Here is an 18,477-nt window from a genome sequence, read left to right on the forward strand (position 1 = left end):
TAATTCAATATATAAATAAGTTCCAAAATGTAAGCAAACAAAGGGTAGGCTCAAGATTTCTGCACAATACTTTAAAACTTCATAGATCTTCATTTATATCAAGTCTAAAAATGTATTTATTTCTGTGTTTATTCAGAGTAGTGAACTCTGCTGTCACCTGCTGGTGAGAAGAGCATAAACTTAAGATGCCACATTTTTCCCCCTCCTATAAAACAAACAAAGAGTAAAAAACAATTTAAAGGAAAAGCTGAAAGTTATCAAACTGCTCGACTTTAATCAGTACCGAGGCTGCGGTGGAAGCTGGGAAACAAAAAGCACACATCGTCGTAGTGTTAAAAGGACTAATTTACTCTTACACGGGACATCAACGGAGTACATTTCCAATAGAAAAATAAAATCGCCTGCTTTAGAGGATGTCAAACTGGAACTGTACCTGTTTATATTTATTTTAAATTCAGGAACAGCCAACCAACACACACACACTTCAGAGATGGATCTCAAATCGCTCATGTTCAGCTGAGAACACATTCATTGAGCTTAACTTTTGGTTTGTGTCTCGTTTTCCTTTTCAGAAAACTTGCTCGTCACAGTAAAAAAAAACAAAAAACAAAAAAACACGAAACACTGTAACTGGCAGCGCAGTCAGACGGTGGTGCGGTAGGACAGGAGGAAGGTCCGAACGAGGCAGGAACCATGCATAGCCACGTGGGTGAAAAAGAAACTTCAATTAGTCCAACAGAACGACAACAAACTAAATGTTTATGGAACATGGCTGTGGTAAAAAGTGGAAAGGATTATTAGGTTTTCTGTTTTTAAAGAATTCAACCCAAACTTCGTGGATAATCTCTGAACCCTTTTCCATCCAAAATTAGTTTCTTTAAATATAGTTTCTTATGAATTCTCTTGAACATAAATAGCACTGTTATTGCTCATCGGAAAAACTAAATCAACTCAAGTACCACGCGCACGTACTGGCATTTAAATCTACACTGTGGCACTTCACTGGCCATAACGACGCTAAAGCAACAGAAAAAATGTTAGCAACTGAAATTAATTTAGTTTGAAAATAGGCCCTTGGACCTTCTGTCATGGTTAAAACTACTTTCAGTAAGAAAAGTAAACAAAACAAAAAAAAAAAATCACCTTCACATAGGAGAACTAAAATTATGAATTAATTATATACAGTCTTGAGACACAGTCGGTTCCGATGAACCAATCCCATGACGTGTTCAGTAAATATTTACAATTTAAGGTTGGGATCACAGATTAGCTTCATTTCTTTGAGAAGTCAGTCGTCGGCGCCGTTCGTCTGAGATGTTTCCATGCGCTCCTCGGTGGCCTCGACGCCGGATTCGTCTACTTCCTGATCCTGAAAAAAAAAGGAAAAACAGTCGGCGAACGTCAGCTTGCTTCTTACCGCCAGGTAAACAAACGGCAGCTTGTAAACGCTCGGCACCTTTTTCAGCACTTCCATCAGCCCTTTGACAGTGGACATCAGGGAGCTGGCCGACTTGTCCATCAGCTCGTAGTAGAGCTTCTTCTGCTCCTTCACGGCGCCGAGAGCCTCTTCAGTTTGGCTCAGGGCGCTCTTCACCTCCTCCAGCTCCTTGGACAGGGCTTTGTTAGCTTGCTCCAGCTGAGCTTTAACCTTGGCGCTTTCCTCTGGAACGACACATGTGAGATCAACGATGAGGGATTCAAGTCGGCGAGACGAGGAGGAGACAGCAGTCAGAGGACACGTGCAGGAAGGGACACTCACAGGTGATTAAACCTCGCTGCAGCTGATCATGACGACACTCAGAGTGTTAAAGTCTTTTTGATGAGCCACTGAAATAACTCCTGTTACTAAAACATGAGTCATTAGCCTTTACTGTGAGAATGCTGAGTCACCATTGTTTTCCTGTTTATAGTTTCATCTGTACGCTTTGTTGCAATCAAACTACTTCTCTTTACTTTGGGTTATTTTAACCAATCACATATCAAAATATTAAACTGGATCCAGAATATTGTGCTATGACTTGTAGTATTTGTAACTTTTGTAGTTCTTGAATTATTTCTCTTTAATTAGAAAAGATTTACCCCAAGAAATGCATTGATCACTCAACTCCCTCAGAAACAATCTTTTTGTATTCCTATGCTCCATTTTTAGCTACAGTTTAGCTAATTTTAGCTTTGGTTCTGCTTGTTTTAACTTTAACAATTCATTGATCATCAATCATATCAAATTTCAGTGAAGTTATTAAGGGCTCAGCATTTCCACAGAAAATGTAATTTATCAGATTTTTATCATTAAGATCTGAGCTGCTGGGGCAACATTATATTGTCTCCTATAAGAGTGCAAATGCACTTTAAACACTGAATATATGTGGATAAAATCAATACTAAACTCTATTTTATATTCTGTAAGTAGCAGCTGGAAGTGATGAGTCAAGATGAGGCTCCATAGAAAGAAATCATTGTGAAGACAGCCTGAAATATAATCCAGATTATACCCTTTTTGGCATCCTGTGCCATGAGCCTCTGCTCGATCTCCTCTCTCTCTTTCTCGCTCCTCTCCAGTTTCTGCATCATGCTGCCGATATCAACCATAGCGCCGTTGTACACGATCAGATTCCCGGATGCGCTGGCCTCTGGCTGGGCACAAGCTTTCGGAGCAGGGATCAGCCCTCGGTTTCCTGACAGATTAAAAAAAAAAAAAAAGAAAAGACAGTTCGCTGTAGAGGCCCTGCACCTTACGGGAACAAATCGGCTCAAACGTTTGATGAAAATCACACGTGACATCCACGTTAGCTCACCTATGAGGTTTTCTATCTGGGCTTCGTTGAAGGAGGGCGTGGGTTCGTCCTTCCCTCTGTCTGTCAGTTTCCTGTAGTAACACGACTCTCTGACGACTGGTTTGTTCAACAGCTTCTTTATCTGAAAACAGAAACTCACACGTCACTTGAACTGATCTGAAGGCCGGATGTTGTCAGGGAAAGGCTGATCTGACACCTGAAGAGAACCAGAATCATATAACGAGGGTTTTGTGTATGTGTGTGTGTGTGTGCTCACCTGTGAACGGGACAGATGCAGCCCCAGCGTGTACAGGATCTCCTCCAGGTCCCTCTCCAGTAAATAGCCACAGTGGCACTGGTCGAAATAGACAAACGCCATCAGCAACTCCTTGTTGTACGTCACCATCTGCTTCTTCTCCTGATGGACCAAAAACAACAGGTTTGAACCCACAAGCGTCTCACCGACAACTCAGTGATATTCCTGCCGTAAAAACGAGCAAACCTTGTCTTTAGAGGATCTTTCTTTTGACGACCTGCGGTCATCTCTGCGGTCTTTTCTGTCCCTGTCGTTGGAGTCGTCATCGTCTTTGTCTGAGAAGATAGAAAAGGAACCAAAATGGATGCTAACGGTGTAAAATTAAATGTTTTATTCATGTAAAATGTTGTCTATTACATGTTTACCAAGACCTGTGGATTCTCCCTGTTTAAAAGTTGAGCTGTATTTAAAGAAGAACAAAGAAGTACGCAGTACCATCATCTTCATCATCATCTGCATCTTCAGCCTCCATGGGGTCGTACTCTTCGGCGTTGGTTGTGCTGCCCTCGTCTTCATTTTCCTCGTCATCTCGAGACTCCTCCTTTTTGATAAGTTTTTCATCAAACTATCGAAACTCACGACATCACAACATTTCCCTGAACAAATGACAAGCTAGGAAACCAAAAAGACCCGCAAGGTTTACCTTCCTCCTCTCATCTTCATCCTCTTTGGTCTTTTTTGCTGCTGGCTCGTCGCCCTCGTCTTCTTTTTCCTTCTTCGGGTCGCGCTTTTCAAACTCTTTCTTTTCTGCTTCCTTTTTCACTTTCTTTTCTTTCTTCTCGTCCTTCGTAGGAAGAGCAGCAAGGGCTTTATATATTCGGTAGCCGAAGTCTCTCTGCAGCATCTCGTTGAAGAGTTCGGCAAAAAGGGAAACCTGCGCACAAAGAAGGACAGTGCACCTCCGACCTGAATCAATCACGAAAACAGAATCCACCGTGGAACACGGGAGCTGCGATTCTTTACTGAAACAAACGCCAAGACAAAGCAGTCTCACCTCAAACGAGTGCTCCTTGTTGTCTTCCAGTCTGTAGTCCAGCAGCACGCTCAGGGACATGACGCTGCAGTCAAATTTACCGTTCTTGGCAGCCCAGTTGGGGTGCACGAGGATGGTGGACTCATCGGGGAGGATGTAGCGTCTTTCTCTGCGCTGACGTTCAATCTCCTCCAGCCGCTTTCGTTCATCCTCCTAACAGAGACCAACACACCCGATGAGGTCTAGGAGAGCTGTTTCTAATCCATAAACTTTCTGTCTGACACAAGTGTTTTGTTACTAAACACAGATCTGCGTCATCAGTTTAAAATTAGCAACAATTTCTGAAAATATTAGTCTCATAACATCGAAAATGACAACTTACTACACAGAGGTAAAAACTATTTGAAAAGAAATATCTGTTTTAAGAAAAACCACAAGTCAGTCTATCATAATGTAGGCAGGTGCAGAAGAAAAAGTGAAACAAGACAAAATATTCAAGTAAAAACATAAATAAATACCACAGCTTCAACGTGGTTATTAAATTACAGATAAAGCCTGAAATAATTAGACATTCCCTCTAATATTCAGTACCTCTCTGTCGTCTTCGCTCCGAGCGGGCTCTTCTTCCTCTATGACTTTGCTCTCTGGTATTTCTGGTTCCTTAGACTCCTCCACCTGCTCCTCCACCTTCAGTTGCTTGGTGAGGCGAGCAATGAGCTGCGATTTTAAGCCTTTTGAGCTCAGAGCGCGACAGTCAAGTTCTTTACGCAGGTCATTTACCTGCAAGACGTGAAAACACAAACATGTTAAAGTTAAGTAACGACAGGATAAATGTCGTCATTGTTTGTTCTGATATCTCTATCAGCCCTGAACCTTACCTTCATTGATTTCGGATCAAGTTTAGTCCAGTGAGTGGGAGTACTGACGTCTTTTGACTCATCTTCATCTTTGTCCTCTTCCTCCTTGACAGAAAATCATTAAGACAGAGAAAGGCAGAGGGAGAGAAGAGGTGGGGACAGCAAACAGTCAGCACGCGGCTCATGGTTTCAATAAGCTTTAAAGCTGATCCGTGCAAGAAGCAAGGTCTCATCTGTCTTTCATTGCCTCGTCCTAGTGAGCTTGACTGTGTTTAAGTCCACTGCTACTGAAGTGTACACAGGAAAGCTCTCTAGCTCTTATATAAAAAAGTAAATAAAACAACAGAAATGCCTCCCAGCAGCCAATCAATCAATCTGTGGAACACAAAAAAGGTAAAAATCAATGACAGGTGTGTCAAAAAGGAGGTGTGGGTACATCAGGTGAACTGAGGCTGGCCTCCAAATGGAGTGAGGATAGGATAGCCCTACAGTACTCTATGACTGAGGTATTTCCATTAATGGGTTTTAAACACCTACATCAGATAGAAGCCATCTGTCCAACCAACTGCCCTGGAAAAACCAAATTCTTCATATAGTCCAAATGAAAGTGTAGAATTCAACAATAAGAACAGACAAGAAGAAGAACTTGGGGGAGGTTCTCTTTTCGTTGTCAGGAGACATTAAAATGATGTGAAAAAATATAAAAATATACATTTCTACAACAAACATTATGTGCACACAACTGACTCCACAGATTCCAGCACATTGTCCAGGGTTTAAAATTCACCACTGGTTCGAGTTGGAGATCAAACTGATTTGTTGGCAGACAATAAGCAGATGCGGGTTAAGATAAATGCTTAGCAAAAGCCAAGGATTAAAGCGAATCGCCATTCCAGATTAGCACCCAATTATGTGGCGTTTAAGAAACTGGAATCTGTTTGGTCAATTGTGACTGGGGCCTACACAACACAACCTACGTCTCCCTGCTTCCCCTGTATGTGTCTGCTGGATGTGAGGGAAGGTGGAGGTGCTGATGGAGGGATGGAGGAGCAGAGGAAAAGGGGGGCAGGTGGAGGAGTAAACAGAAGAAGTCTAGGTGACGTTTGGAGGAACATTAATATGCCTGTGTTCATATTCGTGTGCATGAAAGGTGAGGTGTGCTTTGTGTCTGCTGTGTATCTGGGAGTTTGTCTTTTCTGTTTTATTCCTGTGCCTTCCTGTGAGAAGCGGAAATGAGAAGAGAAGGATTAGCGGTTCAGTGCCTGTTCTCCATCCGCCTCCTTTCGCTCGGCCGACAGCTTCTCAGCCAGCTGCTCCCGGAGTCGCCGTGACAGCACCTCCCACTCTGAGCGGGTAGGAAGACAATGCCAAACATCCGGAAGAAACAAAACCACTGTCTCCACATGAGCGGGGACTGTCCGCCCCTTGTGTGTCTCCTCTGGCCGGTGATAGCGAATCTCTGCAAAACGATACCTGTCGCAAAGGAAGAGGGTGCATTGGAAAGAAACATTCTGGTCAGGGCACAGTTTATAAGGCAAGCCTTTCTAGGGCGAGCCTTCTACAGCTACTCAGTCCTGTCAGGTCACTGAATGATTGCAGAAATCTTTACATTGACCCTGTTCTCGTACAACACACAGCATAGACAAATGGACCCAGTCAGCAGCTCTTCATCTGTTGTCACAGGTTATAGCAGCCATTTTGCAAATGGTGACAGACGACAACAACAACAAAAAAAGTAAATAAATCACACCCTCAAAATCCTCCCAGTTATTGTTTCAGCCAATTTACAGATGAACGCTCTGCATTTAACCTAGGATACACTTAGTGCACGACGTTAGAGTTGTGCAAAGAGAGACAGAATCAACAGGACATTGAAAGCCAGTTAAATATATAAGATATTTAACATCAAAAGTAGAAAAAAAAAAATAAAGAAAGAAAAATGTAATGTCTTCTGATCCAGGCTACTGCTTCCAGCCACCAAGTCCATGCGTTTGATTTTTAAAACCACAGCAAAAGGCATGTGTATGAGTAAAGTGTCACAGAAAGAGCCAAGACAGCAACACACAGAAGTACCCCCCCTCAAAAAGAACCCCGAAAACATTACACAACAAAACAAATAATAAACAAGAAACCGCAAAAAGAACCACAGCATATTCACTAATACAAAAAAAGATGCAAATATGTGATTCAAAATGTCCAGCAAAGATTTAGCATCAATATAGTATAAAAATCTATTATTTATGGTAAATCTGGGATTTTATTGATTAAAACAGTATAAACAGGAATGTAATAAACATTGATAAAAGTAGCAGTGCTTACCACTGTGTGCACAGACTAAGGTCAATGCCTGTGAGTGCCTTGCAACAGCGTATGGCTGTCTTAATAAGGACCGATGGATCCTTCTCTGGGTCATCCCCGTCCAGAGAGGGAGACCAGTGACCACCGATGGCCATGGCCTCGTCTTTCCCTCTCATGCCCACCAAAAACTGAAGGAAGAAATAAAAATGGGAACAAAAGGAGAGCCAGAGAGTACAGGTTAGATGAAAATGGGGAATGACGATATAGGTAGAGGTTTGAAAGATGGAGATGAGGGGAGCAGACAGAGCCAAAAACAAAACAAAACAAAACAAAAAAAAGGCAGCGGGAAGAACAGATAGTCATACCTCTGGAGATCCACAAGCAGATGAGAAAACACCATCGGTGTTATTTACACAAGAGAGCTAACATCAGTCAGAAAATTTCCACATTGTGAGTTCTCAGCAATGGAATAGGATTATTACATCACTGTCGGCCCCCGTTCTCTGTAGAAGTATAAACAAAGGGTTTGGCGTACCTTAATAAGTCTAGCAGGATGCTGGAAAGACTCTCTGACGTCTTGGGTGTCTTCTGCCAGAGCACAGGACTTATGATAGAGCTCCTCCAGACTGGGGTTAGCCAGCAGCATCACCTGAAACAACAGAGGTCGAATCAGGAACAAATCTCTTTTGAGCAAACACTGCTGTTAATTATTCTGAGAGAAACTAAACCTGTCCTGTCCCAATCAACATTCTGGTGAATTTAAGTTCCCCCTTTCCTTATGGTCTGAAACCAGTTTATGTTTGACCTTGCAGGTAATAATAATAATATGTGATATATATGGTAGTATTTTTGAAGGACCTGTCTTTGTTGCAGCTGAGACCGTTTAATTCTGAGTCGATCTTTTGGAGTGTGGGAGCTCAACAATATGTCACTATAAAACAAACTTTATTTTACATTTTAAAATTTTGTTTATGACTTTTAAACTTAAAAGTCAAATTTGATTAAATGCCTTCACTTTTCCACCGAGTTCTGCTCCAGATTTAATGCATCAAGTAATACATCTTAGTAGTAAAAAAAAAGTTTCTTATTTGAATCATTCCTGCAACACCAAAGTTTAAGCTGTCCCATCTGTTTTACACATAACACACTGCAACTAATTCATTACTGACTATCGTACCTTAGCGCTGTAGGTGTGATTAACATCAGGAGGGTCCAGCACAGCCGTATTTTTCACAAGAGGGTCCACTTCTTTATGCAAAATGTGGAAGTTACAGGCATTATTAATCTGGAAGGGCCGTGTAAGAGGGAAGGCGTCCACCCAGGTAAAGACTGCATTGAAAAAGTCACTTGGAATGTAGAGACTCTGATAGCGCCTTCTCAGCTCCATCAGGTCACAACTTGAGCTGGAAAATTAAAACAGATTTATAAAATCAGCAAAACACTCAAAAATCTAAAAGGGTAAAATTTTAACCCAAAAACATTAAACAATGAAAAGATTATATCTACCCATCTAAGCTGAACTTGGAAAACTGGACCGTGTAGCGTGGGACCACCCTGCGAGGCCGTCTCGGAGAGCGTTCACGCCGAGGTGACCTGTCTCGTGAGCGCTTACGGGTGGGCGAGCGCTCTCTCGATCGCCTTCGTTCACGGTCTCTGTCCCTGCTGAAGAATTACAGGAAAACATTCTAATGACTAATAGTCAGTAGCTAGCCAAAACACATTTACGAAAAAGCGACTGCGGCCGGCAGCTGAACTCCAAACCCAACTGTCCCAGCCGTCCTACCTGCGCTCTTCTTTAACCCTGAGGAGAAGCTCAGGACCGCGGTCGTTCCGGGTGGGGAAACGAGGCGGAGGCTCGAGTCGTCGGACAGGCGGTGGCTGTGGCATCATTCTTACCGGAGCCTGAAGCAGACCACCAGAAAAAACATCTAAAAGGAGAAAGAAATAAAGAAACTGTTGGGTATTTACTATAATATTGAGAAAGACTTTATTAAAACTGTTGCAGTATACTGGATACCAACTGACTGATTGAAATACAAAATAATCAAAAACAAATCATAATAGTTTTTAAAACAGGGTTTGTTTTTATGTAAAAGCACATATACAGCTATTCGTGTTGCGCCAGCTAATAAGAAGTGAAGAATTATCCAAATGAAGTTAAATATTTTAAATATAAAGCAGCACGATGCTAGAAAACATTAAGCACTGACTTTACCTTTGGGTGGAGGCTGTGGAAGCAGAGGCTGAGGTGGGTTTTGGAGGAGGGGGGTGAGAGAGGCAGCAGAAAGCTGAGCCTGGAGGAGAGGGGGTGGGGGAGCCTGGGGTGGAACGCTGAAGGTGGTTGGGGGAGGTAGCGACTGTAGCATGGCAGGGGTTGGCTTTATCATGTTAGGGGCCTGGGGCTGGCTCTGGAAGAAAGGAGGACAAAAAAAATGTTCAAAGGCTGACCTTGAACAATCTTTAACCCTCCCATAACTGTGACACTTAACATCCTAAAGCAAAAATAAAACCAATTTAAAAACAAAACAGTAAATCTGAAAAACGATTTGTGACTTTAAAAGTTAACAACAGAATAAGTTCTGAAAGTACAATAAAGCAACAGTATAACATCAGTCTCCATGTAATAGAAATTAATTAAAAAAAACAAAGAAATGTGAAACACAACCAACACTAAAAAAGTATTTCTCTACAACAAAAAACAAAGAATAGTAGTTGGAAAAAATGGAACTGTGACTATTATTAACCGTAAATACAGAAGATAAATCAAGAAAGCCAGAAGGCAGACTGTAATGACTATAAACGTGTGTATTTCAGGACTAAGGGGTTACATTTTGTCTGTTGTCCGCAGTCGAGTGCATGTCTGTGTAGCGCAGCTGCATTCCTGGCTCATTGTAAAGACTGCCGAGCTGCGGGGACGCTTGAGGTAAAGGCGGAGGCTGCTGATGCTAGGAAGGATTGAAAACACAACAGTCACAAGTCAGAAAGGTGGGGTGGGGGGGTGGGGGGGATATTCACAACTGAAATAAATGTGCTGTCATTTTCATCCCATAGATAACTTTGAGGAGAAAGGTCAATAAATCTAAGCATCAGTTGTTTAGTTGTATATCCTCTGGGTGTCTCACCGACTGATTTGCAAGCTGAGGTAAAGTCTGGATGCGCTGGGCATTCCACTTGAAGGGCATATTCGGGTTGTACACAGCTTCCACAAGGACCCTGTCACCGACCTGGGGAGTCTTCCCTTTCACAGCACTGTGACAGGTATAAAAGGGAAATAAAAGGTAATTATTTTAAACTGCACGAAGTTCCAAGATACAGTGGATTTGTTTAACTTCCCGCTCACCTGAGCTGAAAGAAGACGTCTTCATCTACAAAGCCGAATGTATCGTGCAGCTTATTGACGACGCCTGTGAAGACGCGCTGCTTCTGCGGCTGCTGTTGGTGGCTCGATCGAGGCGTTGGATACGACACGGTAATCTGGGCTGTCTGCTGGTTGGACAAGCTCAAGCTGGTGGGCAATGCAACGGGGGGCTGAAGGACAGATTAAAAATACTTAAACTGATTAAATGTAAAAATAAAATCAGCGGATGCTCCAAGAATGAAAAAGGATACATTATGGTAGCTAAATGACTTGTTCTTGAATTCAGCACAGCAAAAAAAACAAAAACAAACAAAAAACCTAAGAACAGGAAAAAATTAAATTCTTGGATTATAAATTTGATTTACCTGAGAGATCAGAGCCTGCTGAGGCTGAGGAAGCTGTGAAGTCAAAAGGAAAAAAAGAAACAAAAAATAAATGGGACTATTTTATTCACTTCAAACAACATAATGCTGATTGAGCAAATAATTTGATTAAAGAGCAAGAATTCCGGATTGAACTAATGTAAAATTTATAAATTCAAGCTCAGAAAGGTTGAGTTTGATTATCTTTTTTACTTTGACTCAAGACACAAACCAAAATATGAAGCCACATGGGACCTAAACTGAGTAATATAATTTCATGTTCAGTGTCTAAACTCAAAGTGTGACACATAAGGCTTCAGTTCACCTGATGAGGTACATTGTACAATTGCTGCTGAGGGGGTTGCTGTTGCTGTTGCTGTTGCTGCTGCTGTTGTTGTTGCTGCTGCTGCTGTTGCTGATACTGCTGAAGCGCTGTATTGATCTGAGACTGAAGACATTCAAGAACAAATGAGCAGCGGATTAAAGTGCCACAATGACAAGATGCACAGATTGCAGGCAACTCAACACTGACTGACCTGCTGTAGAGCCGCTGCAGCAGCCGCTGCAGCTTGCTGCTGCAAAGCAGCAGTTTGCTGAGACAGCTGATAATTTGCTGCGGATTGGTTGCTGAGAGACGCTGCAGCCAAAGCTGACTGCTGAGAGTAAACAGAGGGAGATGCTCCCAAAAGAGACGGTTGCTGCACTCCGAGAGCTGAAAAGATAAAAAAAAGAAAAACATAGTTTAGGATGTGATGTAATCCTGTTCATGTTACTGTAAAAGAGAATGTGTTTTATTTCCTTGAAATGATTCAAAATGTATTGCGTTTGCTTTACTCACAGTGCAGACTGTTGAGGTCAAGAGACTGTCCTGAGTGGCCTGGTTGAGACACCGCTGTGGCAGCAAACTGAGTCGCCCATGGCGGATTTTTCTGTCCCCCGAACTGGGCCATGGCTCCTTCAGGATGAGGGCAGTCTTTACTCACCAGGCAAATGCTCTTACTGGAAACACAAACACATTAAATCATAACTAAAGTGCACAGCTTTGTGCGCCAAAAGTGTACATAAATTAAAAAATGTCTACGAAGCAGCTCGACTAACTGGGCCTTAAACTGCTGCTGTTATGGTTACAGTGTTACAGAACAGAAACGTGCGTGGATTCACAGCTAAACATCTGAAGAATTAAAACTTGGTGTTGATTCAACATGGGGTCCTTACAAATATTAAAAACATTCACCAAAAAAGTAGGTTGTTTTACAATGATCACACAATGCATAACAACCATTGACTTTTATGCACAATGTGGAGGGGAGGCCACAATTTGAATAATTAGTTCAAACTGTTTTATTTTGCTTAAAATGTCTAAAATCCTAAATTGATGCAAGTTATATTAAAGCAGTCCCTATAAAGTCAGTGCCAACATTTTCACTATAGTGAAGGCTGTCAAGAGTTGCCTTGGAAACTGTTGTACACATGTGCCTCGTCTGTAAACAACAAGACAATTTATGCACAGCGGGTGTCACTAAAAATACCAAAGAGTCAGTCCTGTTACCTCATTGATCGACCAGTGTTGTGTGGAGAAATTAAAAGGTCTTTTAAAGCTGTGTGTCACTTCCAGAAACAAAGTAATCATGGTGTGCACGTTAAGCTGCACTGGTATTTCATATCAGCAGACAGGTTTGTTGAGTTAGCCATGAAAAAAACAACTGTATGAACCTCATAATCCAAAATAAAACTGCCCCTGTTATCAGAACATCAAAATACTGTTTTATGATAACATCTTAGGAATGTGTTACACTTCATCCACCAGTGAATTATTATTTTACACAAAAATATCCTCTGGGGGAAAAAAAAAGCCTATTTACATGTCGCCAGTCTGTTTTATTGACAACAGAAGCAGTGGAGGGTGCTGCTAAAAACAAGTGCAGAGCTCAGCATTTTAGCTTCATTTGCATGAAAACGCTGTGAGGTGTCCGGCAGACCAGACAGAAAAAAAAAGGAAGCAAGAGGCAAAATAAAATCATAATAATGAAAAAAATCTATTTTCCCCCTCACCTATTGTCATTCCCAGTAAGCTGTTAACTTAGTTTATTCATTTTTTCCTTTAATTCAAAGAGTGTTTGTCTTCTTTTATATAAACTACAGAAGATGTGTTACTTTTCTGAGGAAACACCGCAGATTTTTAAGATATATTTCACAAACTGTTTAATTTTTAGCCAGAACTCCAGTTAGTCGTATTAATTTATTTTGTCGCCTGATGTTAGTAACATTAATCAAAGATGATTCTGCACTGCAATACAAACAAAAGTTTCATCATTTAAGTTGTTAAAACACGAAACATTATTTCCTGATGAGGAAACACTCTTAAACTCAGAATTTGACTGCACAATATTTAAAATGTCTATAATTAAGCTTGGCACCCAAATACTTGTTTTTAAACGTCATTTTTGAAACAAAAACTTAAGTGTCATCACAATATGCTAATATTTTTAAAGTATATTGGATTCAAACTCTCCTTTTTTGTATATTTTCGACTTATTTAAAAGACTGCTTGCATCACTTTAACATAAAAACAACAGTTGTCCATATTTTATTATATTTTGCTATAATTACAGCTATTTTTTGATTTTATAGAGCTCCGGGAAGCTGTGAGGTTCACCCACAGATTAATGATCTTTGACCAGCACAATAAACTCGAACCCAGAGTAAGATTTTGCCATTTCACGTTAATAACTTGACGCCATTTAGCCAGCATTAATGTATATGTATATAAATATATTGTAAATAAAACAGAGATATACTGTGTGACAAATAGACACTGTAATTGTGTGCGCTAGGACTGTTTTCCCTCTGTTATCAAACGGTTTTCACAGATAAGCAGCAACCGCGACGGTCAGCGCTGCTAACATGTTAGCCACTCACTGACAGATGGCTAACAGCTAACCATTTTTTGCATTTCAGCAACGAGCTAAAGACGCTGCTGCCGTAGCCAGCAGCAGCTGATTCAGATTTTTTTCACGCCACGCTGACTTCCTCATCATAGTTAACACGCCTTATTTTGCTCCAAACACACTAACCTGCAGCGTTACTCGTATAAAGCAGATATACAGAAGGCTAACTGTTAGCATTTTTTTAGCTTTGTTGCTAGATTAGCCTCGTGCTGGTTTGATATCGAGATCAAGGCCGTTGGGCACTTAAATGTGAATGACCACTGCTGAAAACCTAAATAAAAGCTGAACATCAGTGGCATCGTCTCCTTTGCACGGCAGACTTAAAGCGTTTCAATTTCGCAATAAACTTTCGCAGACGTAATCTTGTTAAATTATAAAATTGTGAACACTTGCTCACCGTTGTGCCCCAGTCGATTCTAGATGTGAAATGCGCATGCGCAAGACGGGGAAAAAAAATCAAATCAAGTCCAGTTGACCTCTGTAAATTTAGGCAGATTCACGTATTTTGCTGTCACGTACTGGTCTTTATTACTTTTTATCTTCAGGAAAATAATTTAAATAAACTGGGGAAAAAATAAAGCATGCTCTGCATAAAATACAAAGAAGAAAATAATTAAATAAAAGTAATAAAGCAATGAGCAACAAAGAGGTGATGTTCATCATTAATCTTTAATGTGATACTGTAAATCCAAAAGGTTGAGCACAATGTATATAAACATAACCTAAATATCTCTTAAGATTGTGACATTGTACGTTTACTTTTGCTTAAAGGGTCATTTTAGCCCTGATTTTAGTTTATTTTAGTATTATATGAGGCATTCACATGTCAGAACTGTTTTGTTCAATTAGGTGTAAAACAGCAGTAATTAGAACAACTGTCAGATCAACATCTTGAAATAACTTAACCGTTGTTATAAACGTTCACAAAATCGCCATCTTAAGAAAATATTCTTTCGGGATAACAGTATTCATAAGAAATAAATACAACACATTTCCAAACACAGAATAAAACTATGGTTTAGACAGAAAACAATTACTGCAGACAGTATATCATCTTTCTTTTAGGAGCCAAGCATACATTATGTACATGGAAATTACAGTTAGATAATTGGGAGTATAAACATAAAAGGTGAGAAATTATTTCCTCACTTTCTTTCAATAAAGTATTATGATCACCTGCAGAAATAACCCATTGCCACGTGTTGTTGAGGTTCATTAACTTGATGACTGAGGACGTTTTTATTCTTGTAATTTCTTTTCCACTTCAGCAAAAACCTTTGCGCTAATTTCATCCACTTCATCTTCCACCTGAAAAAAAAAAAAAGTTCAGTAAAAGTCATCAATGATGGTGTTACCAAGGCGTTCCAGCTACAAAAACTAAACCCGGTGTAGAAGACATACATCTAGTTGTGTCTTATCTGTCTATTGTGTCTTTTTTCTTTTTTAAATTGCTCCCAATAATTACATCTATATAAACAACAAATCTGGAAAATCAACAAATAAAAGCAACGTTTCACCAGTGTCTCTTGCAAAAAGTGAGTTAAATATTCTTAAAACTGTTTCTGAAAACAATCTCAGTGTGTCAACAGTAAAACATTCTCTTGCAACTAGAAATGGCAGAAATTTGAATTTTGCCTTCCTTTAGAAAAACAAATCAATATTTACCTGCTCCACTTTGTCCACTTCAGGGATATAAAACTGCATCATGTTCTGAATGCCGTTTTTCAGAGTCACCGTGGAGCTGGGACATCCCGTGCAGGATCCAACCAGCTTCAACTTGACTGTACCGTTCTCAAAACCCTTAAAGATGACATCGCCTCCATCCTCCTGTACTGTAGGTCTGTGTGAGTTAAATCAACCATATCAGTTAGTACAGAACAGAGCAGCACAAAGGACAGATTGGCAGACTTATCTCGATACAACTATCTGTAACGACACTCAGCAGCTTATAAGTTTTGAGTGAAAACATTATTAGAAGGAAAATTGTCAACATGACTTTAAATTTACATCACTTGGAGGTTTCTGTACCTAATCCTGGTGTCCAGAAGCTCCTTTATCATCGATACAACCTCATCATCATCTTCAGAAAAACCTAGAATAAAAAAGTGCAAAACATGGCGATATATTCACAAGCCTCACTTTTTAAACTTAAATCCAACCACACTGATTACTCACTACTTTCATGGTGCACTGCTCCTATTGTTATCGGGTCACCACTCTCAAAGAACTTAGCAATAGCGTCTCGAGCTCGACGCGTGATCTCTGTCCACTCCACGTCCTCGTCTGTCTGATAGGAAGACAAACATCTCGCGCGTTAGCTCTCCTCTCACAGTTTTCAAAAGGAATAAAACCACGGAAAGCTGTAAGAGTTCATTTAGTGCTTACTTTGGTGACCGTGATAAAGTCAGGGCCGAAGAACACACTTTTCACCCCTTCGATGTCAAACAGGTCCCTGAAAGAAACACAATGTTGTATAACAGGGATAAAAATAATATAATCACAATAAAATTAAAGTGTTTGAATTTACTGAAATATAAATATGACACGAACAAATGTACTATCAACAAAACATCACACACATTACAGAAATCCAGGAGTAAGGAAATTGAATTTTCAAAAGGTCACACTGTGTCTATATATAAACATTAAGTGTGTGGCATTGACTGTCTCATAACAATACAATCAGCCATAAAACATCAAGTCCTGATATTTAGGTGGATGTAGATTTGTTCTTCAAAAACCATCCCAGGAAGTTTTAAAGGTGCAACAGATGGATGTGGCCACATGAGACACACAATGCATTTTAATATTTTGAAACAAAATGGTGTTTTATTGTTACAAATTTTATTTAAAGCCAGGTGGAAGACGTTGGGTAAGTAAAGCTTTTCCTTTTTTCTTTCTGATATTTAGCAAGAGGACACAACCTACAAATACAAATATGAATACAACTGTCTTGTTTTTGGTTTGAACGAGACATGTATTTGTTGTAAATGCAAGTGCGTGCATCCACACAGACATTTGATTATCATTTCTGTGTCCCAAAAGCCCATAACACTTAAAATGCTTCCTTTCAAAACTGGTGAAATACACATAATGGAGCGATGCGAATGATTTTCAGGGATGCAGCACAATTCTTGGTACACTACAAAGTTGGAATTTACTATTTTCAACTTTGTATTTTTACAAAAGTATTTTTAGTAAAGGTTCAAGCTGCATACCATAATATTTTCTGAGAGTTATTCACACCTTAAGTGCAGCAAAGTAAAGCAGTACATTTAGAGACGATACCTGGCTAAAGATGAACATCCAGCTGAGCTCTGAGAAGGAAAGTCGAGGGTCCCACTTCCGAGTACAGATTTACCAGGAAGAAACTTCAAGCTTCTTGGGTTTGGGGTGTCTTCGGTCTGGATGGATGCTGAAAGACGTCACAAAACCAGCTTCTGAGAAAACTGCATATTTTAGCTCTGTATGGCAAAATAAATCTCTATACATGTGAGGCGTCCAAACGCTGCTTTCTTACTGGTGAAGTTTGTGGCTCCTGTCCCGGGCTGAGACTGGACTCCTCTAAAGTTCTGGGTTGTGAACAATGACAGGTACGAACTTCTGAGATTTTCTGGGAACCACCTTAAAACATAAAAAAAGAAAATAAATATTTGTGATGTGTCCTTTATGCCGGGTACGTGATCAGTGAAAGCATTTTAAAGTAACTACTTCGATATTTGAGGTCAAAAATAAGTTAAAATCATGTCCTAAAAATTTAAAAACTCCAATATGTTAGCTGACATTTAGTGGATAAGTAAAATATTTTATGTTAGCGTAAACACGTATATAGATTATTAGCTAACTGGTAGTGTCTTCGTCGAACAAAGAAAATCAGTTTTACATGTTTAAAAAGCGTCACAACTTATCATAATCACTTCTAGAAAAGCTAAAACAAACTACGTGAGACAAATGGAAAGAGTCAAACCTAAAGTGAGCTGTGTTTTGAGCCCGTAACAAATGCTGAAGTCCCCATCTCACGTGCGCCGCCATTTTGTTTGTTTTGAATCTGAGGACCCCGTGTGGTCAAAGTCACGTACTGTCACGTAAAATGACGTAAAATGACGTCTGTCGTCACCGGAGTCTTTCCCACTTCAATTTGTATTAAAAAAGGACCAAAAAATTCTGTTAAAATACTGTGTTGTCTTTGGTAGTTTTCTTAAATATATTGAAGAAGAGAAATTGGAAACTATGTCTTTGTGACAAGCTGCTGCTAATTAAGTGCCCAAAGTTCCAATTTAAAATAAATTATATGCTAAAATGTCTACAGGTGTAGGCACAGCATTGGTCCAGCTCATGAGTCTGTGAAGCTTTTGTATGCATGAAGTGTCAGAGTTAAGTGGTTTAACAAACAAACACAAAAGACTCCTCTGAAAATGGTCATATGACCAAAGTCTAAACAAGCACCTTTAAAAAACGATCAGAAATTCTGAAGAACTATTGATAAGACAACTTTAAAGAAAATCTGTTTCCCTGGGAGTAACATTAAAAATGAGGGATAGATAGATAGATAGATAGATAGATAGATAGATAGATAGATAGATAGATAGAT

The 18,477-nt window shown here is 40.0% G+C and overlaps 2 protein-coding genes and 1 non-coding gene across 3 annotated transcripts; all 3 read right to left on the bottom strand.

The window, feature by feature from the left end:
• Nucleotides 1–254: 254 nt before the first annotated feature.
• ccar1 (cell division cycle and apoptosis regulator 1) lies at nt 255–14,318 on the bottom strand. The gene is made up of 26 exons (XM_017431314.3): nt 14,284–14,318; nt 11,777–11,937; nt 11,475–11,650; nt 11,264–11,386; nt 10,942–10,974; nt 10,559–10,746; nt 10,341–10,467; nt 10,047–10,163; nt 9,434–9,626; nt 9,002–9,146; nt 8,725–8,880; nt 8,396–8,621; nt 7,754–7,867; nt 7,240–7,406; nt 6,183–6,393; nt 4,942–5,025; nt 4,655–4,843; nt 4,085–4,276; nt 3,734–3,964; nt 3,526–3,631; nt 3,277–3,365; nt 3,052–3,192; nt 2,796–2,916; nt 2,493–2,675; nt 1,457–1,662; nt 255–1,369 (listed from the first exon to the last, which is right to left on the bottom strand). The coding sequence occupies exons 2-26, from the start codon at nt 11,886–11,888 to the stop codon at nt 1,289–1,291; spliced, it is 3,711 nt and encodes a 1,236-aa protein (XP_017286803.1). The 5' UTR covers nt 11,889–11,937; nt 14,284–14,318; the 3' UTR covers nt 255–1,288.
• On the bottom strand, nt 7,643–7,709 carry LOC112451204. The gene has a single exon (XR_003039984.1). It is a non-coding gene; the product is annotated as a small nucleolar RNA SNORD98 (small nucleolar RNA).
• A 218-nt stretch (nt 14,319–14,536) lies between the features above and the next one.
• zgc:110319 (uncharacterized protein LOC796111 homolog) lies at nt 14,537–17,982 on the bottom strand. The gene is made up of 8 exons (XM_017428539.3): nt 17,854–17,982; nt 17,407–17,510; nt 17,175–17,301; nt 16,272–16,338; nt 16,062–16,173; nt 15,915–15,978; nt 15,552–15,726; nt 14,537–15,194 (listed from the first exon to the last, which is right to left on the bottom strand). Exons 1-8 carry the CDS (start codon nt 17,916–17,918, stop codon nt 15,126–15,128), a joined length of 783 nt encoding a protein of 260 aa, XP_017284028.1. The 5' UTR covers nt 17,919–17,982; the 3' UTR covers nt 14,537–15,125.
• Between the last annotated feature and the right edge of the window lie 495 nt (nt 17,983–18,477).

This window comes from Kryptolebias marmoratus, linkage group LG22 (assembly GCF_001649575.2).
Source record: "Kryptolebias marmoratus isolate JLee-2015 linkage group LG22, ASM164957v2, whole genome shotgun sequence".
Taxonomy (NCBI): domain Eukaryota; kingdom Metazoa; phylum Chordata; class Actinopteri; order Cyprinodontiformes; family Rivulidae; genus Kryptolebias; species Kryptolebias marmoratus.